General features: G+C 34.7%; 1 protein-coding gene across 3 annotated transcripts in view; it reads left to right on the top strand.

The window, feature by feature from the left end:
• The window catches only part of LOC133542295 (disheveled-associated activator of morphogenesis 1-like), a 92,204-nt gene extending 87,836 nt beyond the window's left edge, over positions 1 to 4,368 (top strand). For all 3 annotated transcript variants that reach the window (XM_061886292.1, XM_061886291.1, XM_061886290.1), the window contains one exon: positions 1,267 to 4,368. In XM_061886292.1, coding sequence (XP_061742276.1) covers positions 1,267 to 1,419 — 153 coding nt within the window. In that variant the 3' untranslated portion in view covers positions 1,420 to 4,368. The remainder of the gene's footprint in view (positions 1 to 1,266) is intronic.
• The last annotated feature ends 12,262 nt before the right edge of the window (positions 4,369 to 16,630 follow it).

Raw genomic sequence — 16,630 nt, 5'->3', positions numbered from 1 at the left:
ACTGGACTCTCACTATAATGTTAGCTCCACTCTGGACTAGACTCTCACTATTATGTTAGATCCACTATGGACTGGACTCTCACTATTATGTTAGATCCACTATGGACTGGACTCTCACACTATTATGTTAGATCCACTATGGACTGGACTTTCACTATTATGTTAGATCCACCATGGACTGGACTTTCACTAGTATGTTAGATCCACTATGGACTGGACTCTCACTATTATCTTAGATCCACTATGGACTGGACTCTCACACTATTATGTTAGATCCACTATGGACTGGACTCTCACTATTATGTTAGATCCACTATGGACTGGACTCTCACTATTATGTTAGCTCCACTCTGGACTGGACTTTCACTATTATGTTAGATCCACTATGGACTGGACTCTCACTATTATGTTAGATCCACTATGGACTGGACTCACTATTATGTTAGATCCACTATGGACTGGACTTTCACTATTACGTTAGATCCACTATGGACTGGACTTTCACTATTATGTTAGATCCACTATGGACTAGACTCTCACTATTATGTTAGATCCACTATGGACTGGACTCTCACTATTATGTTAGATCCACTATGGACTGGACTCACTATTATGTTAGATCCACTATGGACTGGACTTTCACTATTACGTTAGATCCACTATGGACTGGACTTTCACAATAATATGTCAAACCCACTCGACGTCCATTGCATCCAGTCTCCCCTAGAGTTGGGGGGGGGGGGGTGCACATTTGCGGTCCTCTCCAAGGTTTCTCACAGTCATTCTCATCGACGTCCCACTGGGTTGTGAGTTCTTTCCTTGCCCTTATGTGGGCGCTGAACAGTGGATGTCGTTGTGGCTTGTGCAGCCCCTTTGAGACACTTGTGATTTAGGGCTATATAAATAAACATTGATTGATTGATTGGTATGTAGGTTGAAGAGCAATAAGGCCAGTACTGATCCTTGAGGGACTCCATTTTTTGAGGCGCCGTGGGCGGCTGGCCTGTCCGTCGCTTCTCTTCAGTCAGGAGCCCAGTTCCCATTTAGATACAACTTTTTGTTGCTTACCTTCTGGTTGGTTGTTGGTGTCGGCTGGTGGACAACAAGCCGGTCAAGGTTTCCACCGGTTCCTACGTCAGACCATCACCATCATGGGCAATAGAAAGCGTACTCTTTAGACACGATTGCTCACCTTTCCCACAAATTTGTATTTTGAGAAACGCACGTCTTAAATGATGGATGTCTTGTCACCCCTCCACCCTCCAGATGAAGAAAGACCGGGAGCAGAAGGCGAGGAAAGCTCAAATAAACGTGGAAGGCGAGGAGGAAGGCGACTTCGACGACTTGGTGTCGGCACTTCGCTCTGGTAAAGTGTTTGACAAGGACCGCAAAAGAACTTTGGCGGTACGAAACTTTTGACCAGCAACAACACCCACCGTAGAACCTTGATGGGACACTTGGTGTAAACAACACAATACTACACAACCGGCCCTTTTCTACCAACTATCCCAGAAACGTTTACCACCAGTAATTGTTTACCTAGGTAGTCATTTGGGTTTTCACTGGAGCACAGAATTTCGAGTCATTTATTAAAACCCGGGGAATGTGCACCGATAGCAAAAATGTGCTTGATCTCGTATCTTTAGATCAATTTGAGCTTCTCCTATTTGTCTCGTTCTGTGAACATTGAGACAAAGTTGAGTTGCGATAACCGTTCCAGCAATATTTGAGAAGTGAGGAGTGAGGAGGGATCAAATGTGTATGCTACGGATCCCGATAACGTCTCACTCATTTTGAAGGAGGTATAAAGTAAAGAAAAGGACATGTTTGAGACCAATTTGAAGAAATATCACCACTACAATATACATATTTATCGTATGTCTCTTTGATAATTTCTCTTAAATGTCTTACCAAAGCTCTCATAGCTCATATTTAAGAAATATGAGAACAAATTGTACAGAATGTAATTTAAATATTCATTACCTGACTTCAGTAATTAGAAATAACAGTAAAAAAATACATCGATATTGAAAGGCGTATCACTTTATTTGGTTGAACATGATGTAAAATAGATTAAATACAATATAGTCATTAATTAGTAGATACATTCTGTACATATTGACATTTACAATGATAAAAAGTAAATACAAATGCAGCCTTTTACTCACGTGTAGTTTTTAGCAAATATCTTAAAAATGACTGAATTTTCATTTTTTGAAATATTGTGGTGGAAATGTCAGGGGATTTAACCCGGGGCCTCATCCTGTTCGTGACGCCAATTTTATGTGGTGGCCTGTACGTGGACGCCAATTTTACGTGGTTGAAATGTCGGGGATTTAACCTGGGGCCTCATCCTGTTCGTGACGCCAATTATATGTGGTAGAAATGCCGAATCTTAAACAGGAACAATAGAGAGTTTGTTACAACAGTTTTAATTACTCACAATCAGAAAGTGTCAGGTTCAAACACTGGTGACCTGTATTAATCGGACAAGAACCAAGGAACCAAGCAGACACAGGGTTAAATAGAGCTCATGAGGAGACATGTGTTTTGGGCTGTACTCTAGTTACAGATCCAAACAACATTCTAAAGAATAGCCCGCGTGCCTCCTGTATTTATTAAAGTAATCCCTATTACATCATTGTGACTGAGGGAAAGGGGGGAGTGGACTCGACACAAAATATGATAATACAAAAATGCAAATATGTTGACACTTGGTGCTATCGCCCAGTCTGTTCTTGTGCTGGTCCCAGAACAGAATGTTTGGCCTTGGCAGTCAGCATGCGGAATCTGGACAGAACACTCATAGGAAAGAAATGTAAGCAATCTTTCAGATTGCTAGTCCTGCATAAATACAGAAAAAACGCTTCAGCACAAATTGACAATACTTTATAGTAACGGCCCTTAAGCATATAGTTATGATGATAATATATACATAATTATTCTAACAATTCCCTCCTGTTTATCACATAACTTCCCCAGACTCTTCTTATCCCCAATAACATCTTCTTGCGATTTTCAGTTAATAGTTCATGATAGTACAAAGTTGGATTGAATCGATATGAAAACAGACGAAAGATGATGCACCCTCGTGAAAGGAATTAATAAGAGCGCACCTCAGGCTTGGTCTTCCCTTCTTATTTATACGCTCCATGATGGCCTGATTTGTAACATAACTTATATAACAGTCCAATGTTCAGGGTGACTTGACCTCTCATGTCGTGTGCCTCCCAATGCATTTAGTTTGGAGGTAACCCTAGGACAGAAATTTTCCACTACAATATTCCAAAAACAGGAATACATTTATGAAATTATAATGGTGTTGTTTGGAACTGGTCTACATCAAGACAATAATCACACATTTAAGACCAGGGATACTTAACCTTTTTGACCTTGGGGCCCACTCAAACACTAACACTGAATTAGTCATCTTATCTTTTAATTTTAATGGCATTCATCAATAATTATATATATATCCTACTAACAGTTCAACAGTATAAACCTTGTCTAATGATACAACTGTTAATCAAATATTATTATTAAGGCTTAGGTCAGGCTGATTACAAAATAAATACTAATCAAATATACCAGTAAAGAACAGATAATCCTACTTTTTACACTTAAACTTTTAAGACTTTAGCTCGAGACTTCTTCTGTTTGTTTTGATATGGTCATTACTGCCACTAGTGGTGGTAAAGTGTGTTACAACTGAATACCACAGCTGAAAAACAGATGTTTTTCGGCCGCCCTCACGGCCGAACAGTCGGCCCCTGCCCTATGTTTTCTGGGGGAAGGTGACCTAGCACATTAATTAATGCCATGTAAACAGACAACAATAGGTCAGACTTCATATTAGGTAAAAAGGTAATTAAATTGAAAGCCAGGGAGATGAAAAAAGATAAATTTTGAAGAAATCTTGGGAATTTAATAGTGGAAGTGAAGTGTGTAAAAAGCCCATAGTCAGTGTCCTGGGTGTATTCTACCTCTCGCTATTCAGCTCCAAAGGGCCTTGGCTTGTGAAAAAGTCCTCCCAAGCTATTATATATTTTGTAGAGAACATTAGGGGTGTGGCGAATCTTTCTGATTTTAGCAGAAAAACAGGTTTTCAAAATTCCCGTTAAATAAGGAAAATGGGAATCTAGTTTTTGCATTGTCAGTACACCCCGCCGGACGTACGTCTTAACAGTAAATGATTGCCATGTTAAAAAATTGTAATGTGATTTGAAATGTTATTGTGAACTCACCCCATGTGTTGGTGTAGTTTGACGTGCAAATAACAAGCTAAAATATGGTGCTTCACACTAAGCTATTTCCACATATATGAAGTTGTGTAACCAATGTGTTAATAAAATAAATGTTTGTTCCAAATATGTACACATTATATGTACCTATATGTGTTTTATGAGCAGTCTTTATTTTATTTTATGTTATTTTAATTATATGGTATGAATTTGGACACTGCTGTGACGTCACTTCCTGTTGTCTTCCGCCTTCCGCCTTAGTCGCTTCTGGACTGAAGAAGAGGTAGGTTTCAGTTGTGTAACAGATGTGTTGATAAAAAAAAAAATGTTTGTTCCAAATATGTGTACATTAGATGTACCTACATGTATTTTATGAGCAATCTTTATTATATTTTATTTTAATTCTATCGTATGAACTTGGACACTGCTGTGACGTCACTTCCTGTTCTTTTCCGCCTTCAGCTTCAGTCGCTCCTGGACTAAAGAAGAGGGAGTTTGGAATTGTGTAACAAACGTGTTAATAAAAAATGTGGTTCCAAATATGAATTATTTATACATACCTATATGTATTTTATTAGCAGTCTTTATTTTATTGTAATTCTATAGTATGTACATGGACACTGCCGTGACGTCACTTCCTGTTGTCTTCCCGCCTTCTGCTTCAGCCGCTCCTGCACTGAAGAAGAGGTAAATCGGAGTTGTGTCACCGATTTGTTGATAAAAAAAAGTGTTTGTTCCAAATATGTGTACATCAGATATACCTATATGTATTTTATGAGCAGTCTTTATTTTATTTTATTTTATTTTAATTCTATCGTATGAACTTGGACACTGCTGTGACGTCACTTCCTGTTATCTTCCGCTTCAGGCGCTTCTGGACTGAAGAAGAGGTAGATCTGAGTTGTGTAGCCGATGTGTGGATAAAAAAAAATGTTTGTTAGAAATATGTATACATTATATGTACTTATATGTATTTTATTTGCAGTCTTTTATTTTAACTTATTTTTATCGTATGCACTTGGACACTGATGTGATGTCACTTCCTGTTTTCGTCCCGCCTTCTGCTTCAGTCGCTCCTGGACTGAAGAGGGAGGTCGCAGTTGTGTAACCAATGTGTTGTTAAAAAATAATGTTTTTTCCAAATATGTATACATTATATGTACCTATATGTATTTTATGAGCAGTATTTAATTTATTTCATTTTATTTTACTTTATTTCCATCGTATGAACATGGACACTGCTGTGACGTCACTTCCTGTTGTCTTCCCGCCTTCCTCTTCAGTCACTCCTAAACTAAAGAAGAAGTCGGTAGTCAGCTTGGCTGCTCCGGTTTTTGATACGAGGAAGGGATTCATATGGCATTCCTAGGTAGATCTCCCGTAAGAGGAAGAGGAGGGGTTTATCGTTTTGTGCAACCCCCACCCCCCCCCACCCCCACCCAATTTGTCCCGTTTTATGTGTCAGGTAAACCGCCATATGAATCCCCAGTGTTGTTGTGTATGCGTTACTGCTCCCTGTGAATGACAAGACAATTTGTTCGGGTTTTGTTAGACCCTACTGAACAATCTGCATATTCATATATTGTCTTCACAAACTAACAAACTTGATGTCGAACGTCTTGGAAAAAAATCGTCAAAACAAGAAGGTGGGATGGTAAACAATATTCCTACAGACTTAGTGGTCGGAGTGCTACACTAAATAATAATAATAACAGATTTTATTTGTTAAAACTCTTTATATTGAGCAAACAACCTCAAAGTGCTACAGTGTATTAAAAAAAATTAATAGATAATAAAAGTAAAAACTACAACAGCCTAATAGCTAGAACTAGCACGCATATATCTAAAAAAATAAGTTGGTTTTTTTTAAAAGAAGGGTTTTAAGCTACTATATTGGATCGACTATGGACTCTCACCGTTATGTCGGATCCACTATGGCATGGGTGTCAAACTCTGGCCCGCGGGCCAAATTTGGCCCTTGAGGCAATATCAAATTAACATTAGAGCTGGCCCGCCGGTAACACCACATTCACCGCTAATACTCATACTTGCCAACCCTCACGATTTTCCCGGAAGACTCCCAAAGTTTAGTGCCCTTCCTGAAAATCTCCCTAGGGAACCATTCTCCCGATTTCCACCTGGACAACAATATTGGGAGCGTGCCTTAAAAGCACTGCTTTTAGCGTCCTCTACAACATGCCGTCACGTCCTCTTTTCCTCCATATAAACAGCATGCAGGCCCACTTGCATAATATATGCGACTATTACACACACATAAGTGAATGCAAGGCATACTTGGTCAACAGCCATAAGGGTCACACTGAGGGTGGCCGTATAAACAACTTTAACACTGTTACAAATATGCGCCATACTGTGAACCCACACCAAACAAGAATGACAAAAAACATTTCGGGAGAACACCCGCACCGTAACACAACATAAACACAACAGAACAAATACCCAGAACCCCTTGCAGCACTAACTCTACCGGAACGCTATAATATACACCCACCGCTACCACCAAACCCCGCCCACCTCATTTTTATTTTCGAATTTGTTAGCCTGTGGAAAAAGTTGATGTTGATATTTACCTCAGAAGGCTGCAAATAGAAAAGAGGCATTAATTTTTTAAATTACATTTTATCTAATATACCACTGATGTTTTTTCGTTTGTTTTTTGAAAGTTGATTTTGCACTATTACGTTATATAAGCTCTGCCTGTTCCATGGGAGGAAGCCGGAGTACCCGGAGGGAACCCACGCAGTCACGGGGAGAACATGCAAACTCCACACAGAAAGATCCCGAGCCTGAGATTGAACCCAGGATTACTCAGGACCTTTGTATTGTTAGGCAGATGCACTAACCCCTCTACCACCATGCTGCCCTATATAAGCCTTGCTTGTTTAATATTCAATGCAAAACTTGTTTGGGTCCCTTTTTTAAAGGTTCATTTGTTCAACCTTGGCCCGCGGCTTTGTTCAGTTTTACATTTTGGTCCACTCTGTATTTGAGTTTGACACCCCTGCACTATGGACTGGACTTTCACAATATCATGTTAGACCCGCTCGACATCCATTGCTTTCGGTCTCCCCTGGGGGGTGGGGAGGGGGGTGCCCACATATGCGATCCTCTCCAAGGTTTCTCATAGTCATTGTCACCGACGTCCCACTGGGGTGAGTTTTTCCTTGCCCTTATGTGGGCTCTGTACCGAGGATGTCATTGTGGTTTGTGCAGCCCTTTGAGACACTTGTGATTTAGGGCTATATAAATAAACATTGATTGATTGATAAGCCTTTTTTTTTTTAAAAATCACAGTCTGTGGTACCCTCAAGTGGTCAGGGAGAGCGTTCCACGGACTGGGACAACAGAGCAGAAAGCCCGGTCTCCCCTTGTTTGTAGTTTTGTCCTGGAGGTTGGAGAAGGTTTGGGGGTGAGCAGTTCTAGAGGGGGCATTTCCATGGAGGCACTGGTGGGTTAGTAGGAAGACTTTGTGTTCAATCCTGAGTGAGAAACGGTGCGATGTGGTCGAATTTCCTGCAGTCTCATCAGGATCCTAGCAGCCCTACTCTGTAAGTACTGCAGTTTCTGGATGTTCTTGCTGGGGATCCCGACAAGGAACGGGCTGCAAAAGTCTAAACTTCCCGTCATCGTCAGTGGACCATCTCTGGGGTTTACACAAACTCTGGACCATCTCTGGGGTTTACACAAACTCTGGACCATCTCTGGGGTTTACACAAACAGGAAGCGTCTTGATTCAGACCACCTTGACGTAGATGGTTCAATGTGTCCAACAAACACTAAGTTGCCTGGGTTATTAATGGACACCGTGGTCTAGGGAGGGGCATGCGGCTCTTTAGCGCCGCCCTAGTGGCTCCTTGGAGCATTTTTAAAAAAGGATTGAAAATGAAAAAAGATGGAAAAATAATGATTTTGTCTTAGTATGTTTTTTTTGTTTGAGGACAAACATGACACAAACCTTCCAGTGTTTAATATGTTTGTGTGTATGCTTCGCTGCTGAGACTATTTGGTGAACATGGTTTTGTCCTACTCACTTCAGCTGTTCTTGAACTCACCACCACGGTTGTTTACATGTAAAATCTTCAACTCCTGTTTTTGGCTCGTTTTGTCCACCAAACGTTTTATGCTGTGCGTGAATGCACAAAGGTGAGTTTTGTTGGTGTTATTGACTTGTTGGAGTGCTAATATTTGGTCAGTGCATGACTGTAAGCTAATCGATGCTAACATGCTATTTAGGCTAGCTGCATGTACGTATTGCATCTTTATGCCTTGTTTGTATTTCAACTCATTTAGATTCCTTTATTTATGTCCTCTATGTATTTAATTTATGTTTGCATGTCTCATGACAAATTATCAGTATGTAATATTGGCTGCATTTCAGATAGTTGTTTGTGTGCCATGTTGTTCCAAACCACAGCAAACTTTACCCATCTATACATTCTCACCCTCTGAGTAGCCTCTGATTCACTAACGGTTTCTAATGTTGTAAAAATGTGTGGAATAAATATTACATTCACAAAGATTTGCTTCAGCCTGCGACACATAGTCATTTTGATAGTAGGCTATTATAGCTAATATAGACACTTACGCCATGTGTTGTCTTCATTATAACACTTTTATAAGACTTTTAAAGTCATTTTGATAGTAGGCTAATATAGACACTTACATCATGTGTTGTCTTCATTATAACACTTATATAAGACTTTTAAAGTCATTTTGATAGTAGGCTAATATAGACACTTACATCATGTGTTGTCTTCATTATAACACTTATATAAGACTTTTAAGGTCATTTTGATAGTAGGCTAATATAGACACTTACATCATGTGTTGTCTTCATTATAACACTTATATAAGACTTTTAAAGTCATTTTGATAGTAGGCTAATATAGACACTTACATCATGTGTTGTCTTCATTATAACACTTATATAAGACTTTTAAGGTCATTTTGATAGTAGGCTAATATAGACACTTACATCATGTGTTGTCTTCATTATAACACTTATATAAGACTTTTAAAGTCATTTTGATAGTAGGCTAATATAGACACTTACATCATGTGTTGTCTTCATTATAACACTTATATAAGACTTAAAGTCATTTTGATAGTAGGCTAATATAGACACTTACGTCATGTGTTGTCTTCATTATAACACTTTTATAAGACTTTTAAAGTCATTTTGATAGTAGGCTAATATAGACACTTACGTCATGTGTTGTCTTCATTATAACACTTTTATAAGACTTTTAAAGTCATTTTGATAGTAGGCTAATATAGACACTTACGTCATGTGTTGTCTTCATTATAACACTTTTATAAGACTTTTAAAGTCATTTTGATAGTAGGCTAATATAGACACTTACGCCATGTGTTGTCTTCATTATAACACTTTTATAAGACTTTTAAAGTCATTTTGATAGTAGGCTAATATAGACACTTACGTCATGTGTTGTCTTCATTATAACACTTATATAAGACTTTTAAGGTCATTTTGATAGTAGGCTAATATAGACACTTACATCATGTGTTGTCTTCATTATAACACTTATATAAGACTTTTAAAGTCATTTTGATAGTAGGCTAATATAGACACTTACATCATGTGTTGTCTTCATTATAACACTTATATAAGACTTTTAAGGTCATTTTGATAGTAGGCTAATATAGACACTTACATCATGTGTTGTCTTCATTATAACACTTATATAAGACTTTTAAAGTCATTTTGATAGTAGGCTAATATAGCTAATATAGACACTTACATCATGTGTTGTCTTCATTATAACACTTATATAAGACTTTTAAAGTTATTTTGATAGTAGTCTAATATAGACACTTACATCATGTGTTGTCTTTATTATAACACTTATATAAGACTTTTATAGTCATTTTGATAGTAGGCTAATATAGACACTTACATCATGTGTTGTCTTCATTATAACACTTATATAAGACTTAAAGTCATTTTGATAGTAGGCTAATATAGACACTTACGTCATGTGTTGTCTTCATTATAACACTTTTATAAGACTTTTAAAGTCATTTTGATAGTAGGCTAATATAGACACTTACATCATGTGTTGTCTTCATTATAACACTTATATAAGACTTTTAAAGTCATTTTGATAGTAGGCTAATATAGACACTTACATCATATGTTGCCTTCATTATAACACTTATATAAGACTTTTAAGGTCATTTTGATAGTAGGCTAATATAGACACTTACGTCATGTGTTGTCTTCATTACAACACTTATATAAGACTTTTAAAGTCATTTTGATAGTAGGCTAATATAGACACTTACATCATGTGTTGCCTTCATTATAACACTTATATAAGACTTTTAAGGTCATTTTGATAGTAGGCTAATATAGACACTTACATCATGTGTTGTCTTCATTATAACACTTATATAAGACTTTTAAAGTCATTTTGATAGTAGGCTAATATAGACACTTACATCATGTGTTGCCTTCATTATAACACTTATATAAGACTTTTAAGGTCATTTTGATAGTAGGCTAATATAGACACTTACATCATGTGTTGTCTTCATTATAACACTTATATAAGACTTTTAAGGTACTTTTGATAGTAGGCTAATATAGACACTTACATCATGTGTTGTCTTCATTATAACACTTATATAAGACTTTTAAAGTCATTTTGATAGTAGGCTAATATAGACACTTACATCATGTGTTGTCTTCATTATAACACTTATATAAGACTTTTAAAGTCATTTTGATAGTAGGCTAATATAGACACTTACATCATGTGTTGCCTTCATTATAACACTTTTATAAGACTTTTAAAGTCATTTTGATAGTAGGCTAATATAGACACTTACATCATGTGTTGTCTTCATTATAACACTTATATAAGACTTAAAGTCATTTTGATAGTAGGCTAATATAGACACTTACGTCATGTGTTGTCTTCATTATAACACTTTTATAAGACTTTTAAAGTCATTTTGATAGTAGGCTAATATAGACACTTACGTCATGTGTTGTCTTCATTATAACACTTATATAAGACTTTTAAAGTCATTTTGATAGTAGGCTAATATAGACACTTACATCATGTGTTGCCTTCATTATAACACTTTTATAAGACTTTTAAAGTCATTTTGATAGTAGGCTAATATAGACACTTACATCATGTGTTGTCTTCATTATAACACTTATATAAGACTTAAAGTCATTTTGATAGTAGGCTAATATAGACACTTACGTCATGTGTTGTCTTCATTATAACACTTATATAAGACTTTTAAAGTCATTTTGATAGTAGGCTAATATAGACACTTACATCATGTGTTGTCTTCATTATAACACTTATATAAGACTTTTAAGGTCATTTTGATAGTAGGCTAATATAGACACTTACATCATGTGTTGTCTTCATTATAACACTTATATAAGACTTTTAAAGTCATTTTGATAGTAGGCTAATATAGACACTTACATCATGTGTTGTCTTCATTATAACACTTATATAAGACTTAAAGTCATTTTGATAGTAGGCTAATATAGACACTTACGTCATGTGTTGTCTTCATTATAACACTTTTATAAGACTTTTAAAGTCATTTTGATAGTAGGCTAATATAGACACTTACATCATGTGTTGTCTTCATTATAACACTTATATAAGACTTTTAAAGTCATTTTGATAGTAGGCTAATATAGACACTTACATCATATGTTGCCTTCATTATAACACTTATATAAGACTTTTAAGGTCATTTTGATAGTAGGCTAATATAGACACTTACATCATGTGTTGTCTTCATTATAACACTTATATAAGACTTTTAAAGTCATTTTGATAGTAGGCTAATATAGACACTTACATCATATGTTGCCTTCATTATAACACTTATATAAGACTTTTAAGGTCATTTTGATAGTAGGCTAATATAGACACTTACGTCATGTGTTGTCTTCATTACAACACTTATATAAGACTTTTAAAGTCATTTTGATAGTAGGCTAATATAGACACTTACATCATGTGTTGCCTTCATTATAACACTTATATAAGACTTTTAAGGTCATTTTGATAGTAGGCTAATATAGACACTTACATCATGTGTTGTCTTCATTATAACACTTATATAAGACTTTTAAAGTCATTTTGATAGTAGGCTAATATAGACACTTACATCATGTGTTGTCTTCATTATAACACTTATATAAGACTTTTAAAGTCATTTTGATAGTAGGCTAATATAGACACTTACATCATGTGTTGCCTTCATTATAACACTTTTATAAGACTTTTAAAGTCATTTTGATAGTAGGCTAATATAGACACTTACATCATGTGTTGTCTTCATTATAACACTTATATAAGACTTAAAGTCATTTTGATAGTAGGCTAATATAGACACTTACGTCATGTGTTGTCTTCATTATAACACTTTTATAAGACTTTTAAAGTCATTTTGATAGTAGGCTAATATAGACACTTACGTCATGTGTTGTCTTCATTATAACACTTATATAAGACTTTTAAAGTCATTTTGATAGTAGGCTAATATAGACACTTACATCATGTGTTGCCTTCATTATAACACTTATATAAGACTTTTAAGGTCATTTTTATAGTAGGCTAATATAGACACTTACATCATGTGTTGTCTTCATTATAACACTTATATAAGACTTTTAAAGTCATTTTGATAGTAGGCTAATATAGACACTTACATCATGTGTTGTCTTCATTATAACACTTATATAAGACTTTTAAAGTCATTTTGATAGTAGGCTAATATAGACACTTACATCATGTGTTGTCTTCATTATAACACTTATATAAGACTTTTAAAGTCATTTTGATAGTAGGCTAATATAGACACTTACATCATGTGTTGTCTTCATTATAACACTTATATAAGACTTAAAGTCATTTTGATAGTAGGCTAATATAGACACTTACATCATGTGTTGCCTTCATTATAACACTTATATAAGACTTTTAAAGTCATTTTGATAGTAGGCTAATATAGACACTTACATCATTGTTGTCTTCATTATAACACTTATATAAGACTTTTAAAGTCATTTTGATAGTAGGCTAATATAGACACTTACATCATGTGTTGCCTTCATTATAACACTTATATAAGACTTTTAAAGTCATTTTGATAGTAGGCTAATATAGACACTTACGTCATGTGTTGTCTTCATTATAACACTTTTATAAGACTTTTAAAGTCATTTTGATAGTAGGCTAATATAGACACTTACGTCATGTGTTGTCTTCATTATAAAACTTATATAACACTTTTAAAGTCATTTTGATAGTAGGCTAATATAGACACTTACATCATGTGTTGCCTTCATTATAACACTTATATAAGACTTTTAAGGTCATTTTGATAGTAGGCTAATATACACACTTACATCATGTGTTGTCTTCATTATAACACTTATATAAGACTTTTAAAGTCATTTTGATAGTAGGCTAATATAGACACTTACGTCATGTGTTGTCTTCATTATAACACTTTTATAAGACTTTTAAAGTCATTTTGATAGTAGGCTAATATAGACACTTACATCATGTGTTGTCTTCATTATAACACTTATATAAGACTTAAAGTCACTTTGATAGTAGGCTAATATAGACACTTACATCATGTGTTGCCTTCATTATAACACTTATATAAGACTTTTAAAGTCATTTTGATAGTAGGCTAATATAGACACTTACATCATGTGTTGTCTTCATTATAACACTTATATAAGACTTTTAAAGTCATTTTGATAGTAGGCTAATATAGACACTTACGTCATGTGTTGTCTTCATTATAACACTTTTATAAGACTTTTAAAGTCATTTTGATAGTAGGCTAATATAGACACTTACGTCATGTGTTGTCTTCATTATAACACTTATATAACACTTTTAAAGTCATTTTGATAGTAGGCTAATATAGACACTTACATCATGTGTTGCCTTCATTATAACACTTATATAAGACTTTTAAGGTCATTTTGATAGTAGGCTAATATACACACTTACATCATGTGTTGTCTTCATTATAACACTTATATAAGACTTTTAAAGTCATTTTGATAGTAGGCTAATATAGACACTTACGTCATGTGTTGTCTTCATTATAACACTTATATAAGACTTTTAAAGTCATTTTGATAGTAGGCTAATATAGACACTTACATCATGTGTTGTCTTCATTATAACACTTATATAAGACTTTTACAGTAATTTTGATAGTAGGCTAATACAGACACTTACATCATGTGTTGTCTTCATTATAACACTTATATAAGACTTTTAAAGTCATTTTGATAGTAGGCTAATATAGACACTTACGTCATGTGTTGTCTTCATTATAACACTTTTATAAGACTTTTAAAGTCATTTTGATAGTAGGCTAATATAGACACTTACATCGTGTGTTGTCTTCATTATAACACTTATATAAGACTTTTAAAGTCATTTTGATAGTAAGCTAATATAGACACTTACATCATGTGTTGTCTTCATTATAACACTTATATAAGACTTTTAAAGTCATTTTGATAGTAGGCTAATATAGACACTTACATCATGTGTTGTCTTTATTATAACACTTATATAAGATTTTTAAAATAATTGATATAGTAGGCTAATATAGACACTTACATCATGTGTTGTCTTCACTATAACACTGTAGACGTTGTGTCTTCCGGACCAAAGAGGGAAAAAAAAATCCGGACTGTTCTATGCGCAAAGTGTAAAAAGCAAGTGTATTAGTGGCCAAGGCATGGGTAACTTACACATCTGTGAAGGCACCATTAATGCTGAAAGGTACATACAGCTTTTGGAGCAACATATGAGGTTATCATGGCCGCCCCTGCTTATTTCAGCAAGACAATGCCAAATAAAAAGAGTGCGAGTACTAGACTGGCCTGCTTGTAGTCCAGACATTGAAAATGTGTGGTGCAATATGAAGGCTAAAATATGAGAAGAAAGACTGTTGAACAACTTAAGCTGTACAAACTGTCTAAAACTCTACTATGCAAAGCCAAAGCCATTTATCAACAACACCCAGAAACCTAAAATATTAGAAGGGAGACAGTTGAACAACTTAAGCTGTACATCAAGCAAGAATGGGAAAGAATTCCACGTCAAAAATGTGTCTCCTCAGTTCCCAAACCTTTACTGAGTGTTGTTAAAAGGAAAGGCCATGTAACACACTGGTAAAAATGCCCCTCTGACATTGAATCTGCCATTAAATTCAAAGTTCATGATTATCATGAAATATCTTCAAAGGGATTTGTTGTATTCTCTTTTTTTGACCTTTTACACAACGTGACAACTTCACTGCTTTTGGGTCTTGTGTGTTAGCCAGAAATCGGTCTATGGATGTTCTAACATGGAGAGGTATAGATAATAAAAACACAAAAACAATAGTAAAATATGTGAAGTTGTAGAGCAGGGGTCACCAACCTTTTTGAAAGCAAGAGCTACTTCTTGGGTACTGATTAATGCCAAGGGCTACCAGTTTGATACACACTTACATAAATTGCCAGAAATAACCAATTTGCTCAATTTACCATCAACTCTTTGTTATTATTAATAATTCATGATATTTATCTTTGTGGAAACACTGATCATCTTAATGATTTCTCACAATAAATATATATAAAAAAAGATGAATATTTTTATAAATATATTTCGACTCTTTAAAATTCAAAATTCAACCGAAAAAAATAAGAGAAAAACTAGCTAATTCGAATCTTTTTGAAAAAATTAAGAAAATCATTTATGGAACATCATTAGTCATTTTTCCTGATTAAGATTAATTTTAGAATTTTGATGACATGTTTAAAATAGGTTAAAATCCGATCTGCACTTTGTTAGAATATATAACAAATTGGACCAAGCTATATTTCTAACAAATACAAATAAGTTTTTTAAATTTCAATCATAATAAGTTTGAAGAAATATATTACAGAAGCTAAAATGAAGAATTGCATTAAAATGTATTTATTATTCTTTACAATAAAAAAAATACTTGAACATTGATTTAAATTGTCAGGAAAGAAGAGGAAGGAATTTAAAAGGTAAAAAGGTATATGTGTTTAAAAATCCTAAAATCATTTTTAAGGTTTTATTTTTTCTCTAAAATTGTCTTTCGGAAAGTTATTAGAAGCAAAGTAAAAAAATAAATGAATTTATTTAAACAAATGAAGACCAAGTCTTTAGAATATTTTCTTGGATTTTCAAATTCTATTTGAATTTTGTCTCTCCTAGAATTAAAAATGTCAAGCAAAGCGAGACCAGCTTGCTAGTAAATAAATACAATTTTAAAAAATAGAGGCAGCTCACTGGTAAGTGCTGCTATTT

Source organism: Nerophis ophidion, linkage group LG24, assembly GCF_033978795.1.
Source record: "Nerophis ophidion isolate RoL-2023_Sa linkage group LG24, RoL_Noph_v1.0, whole genome shotgun sequence".
NCBI classification, from domain to species: domain Eukaryota; kingdom Metazoa; phylum Chordata; class Actinopteri; order Syngnathiformes; family Syngnathidae; genus Nerophis; species Nerophis ophidion.
Note: the sequence above shows the minus strand (reverse complement) of the source record. Positions and strands in the feature narration are given on the sequence as shown.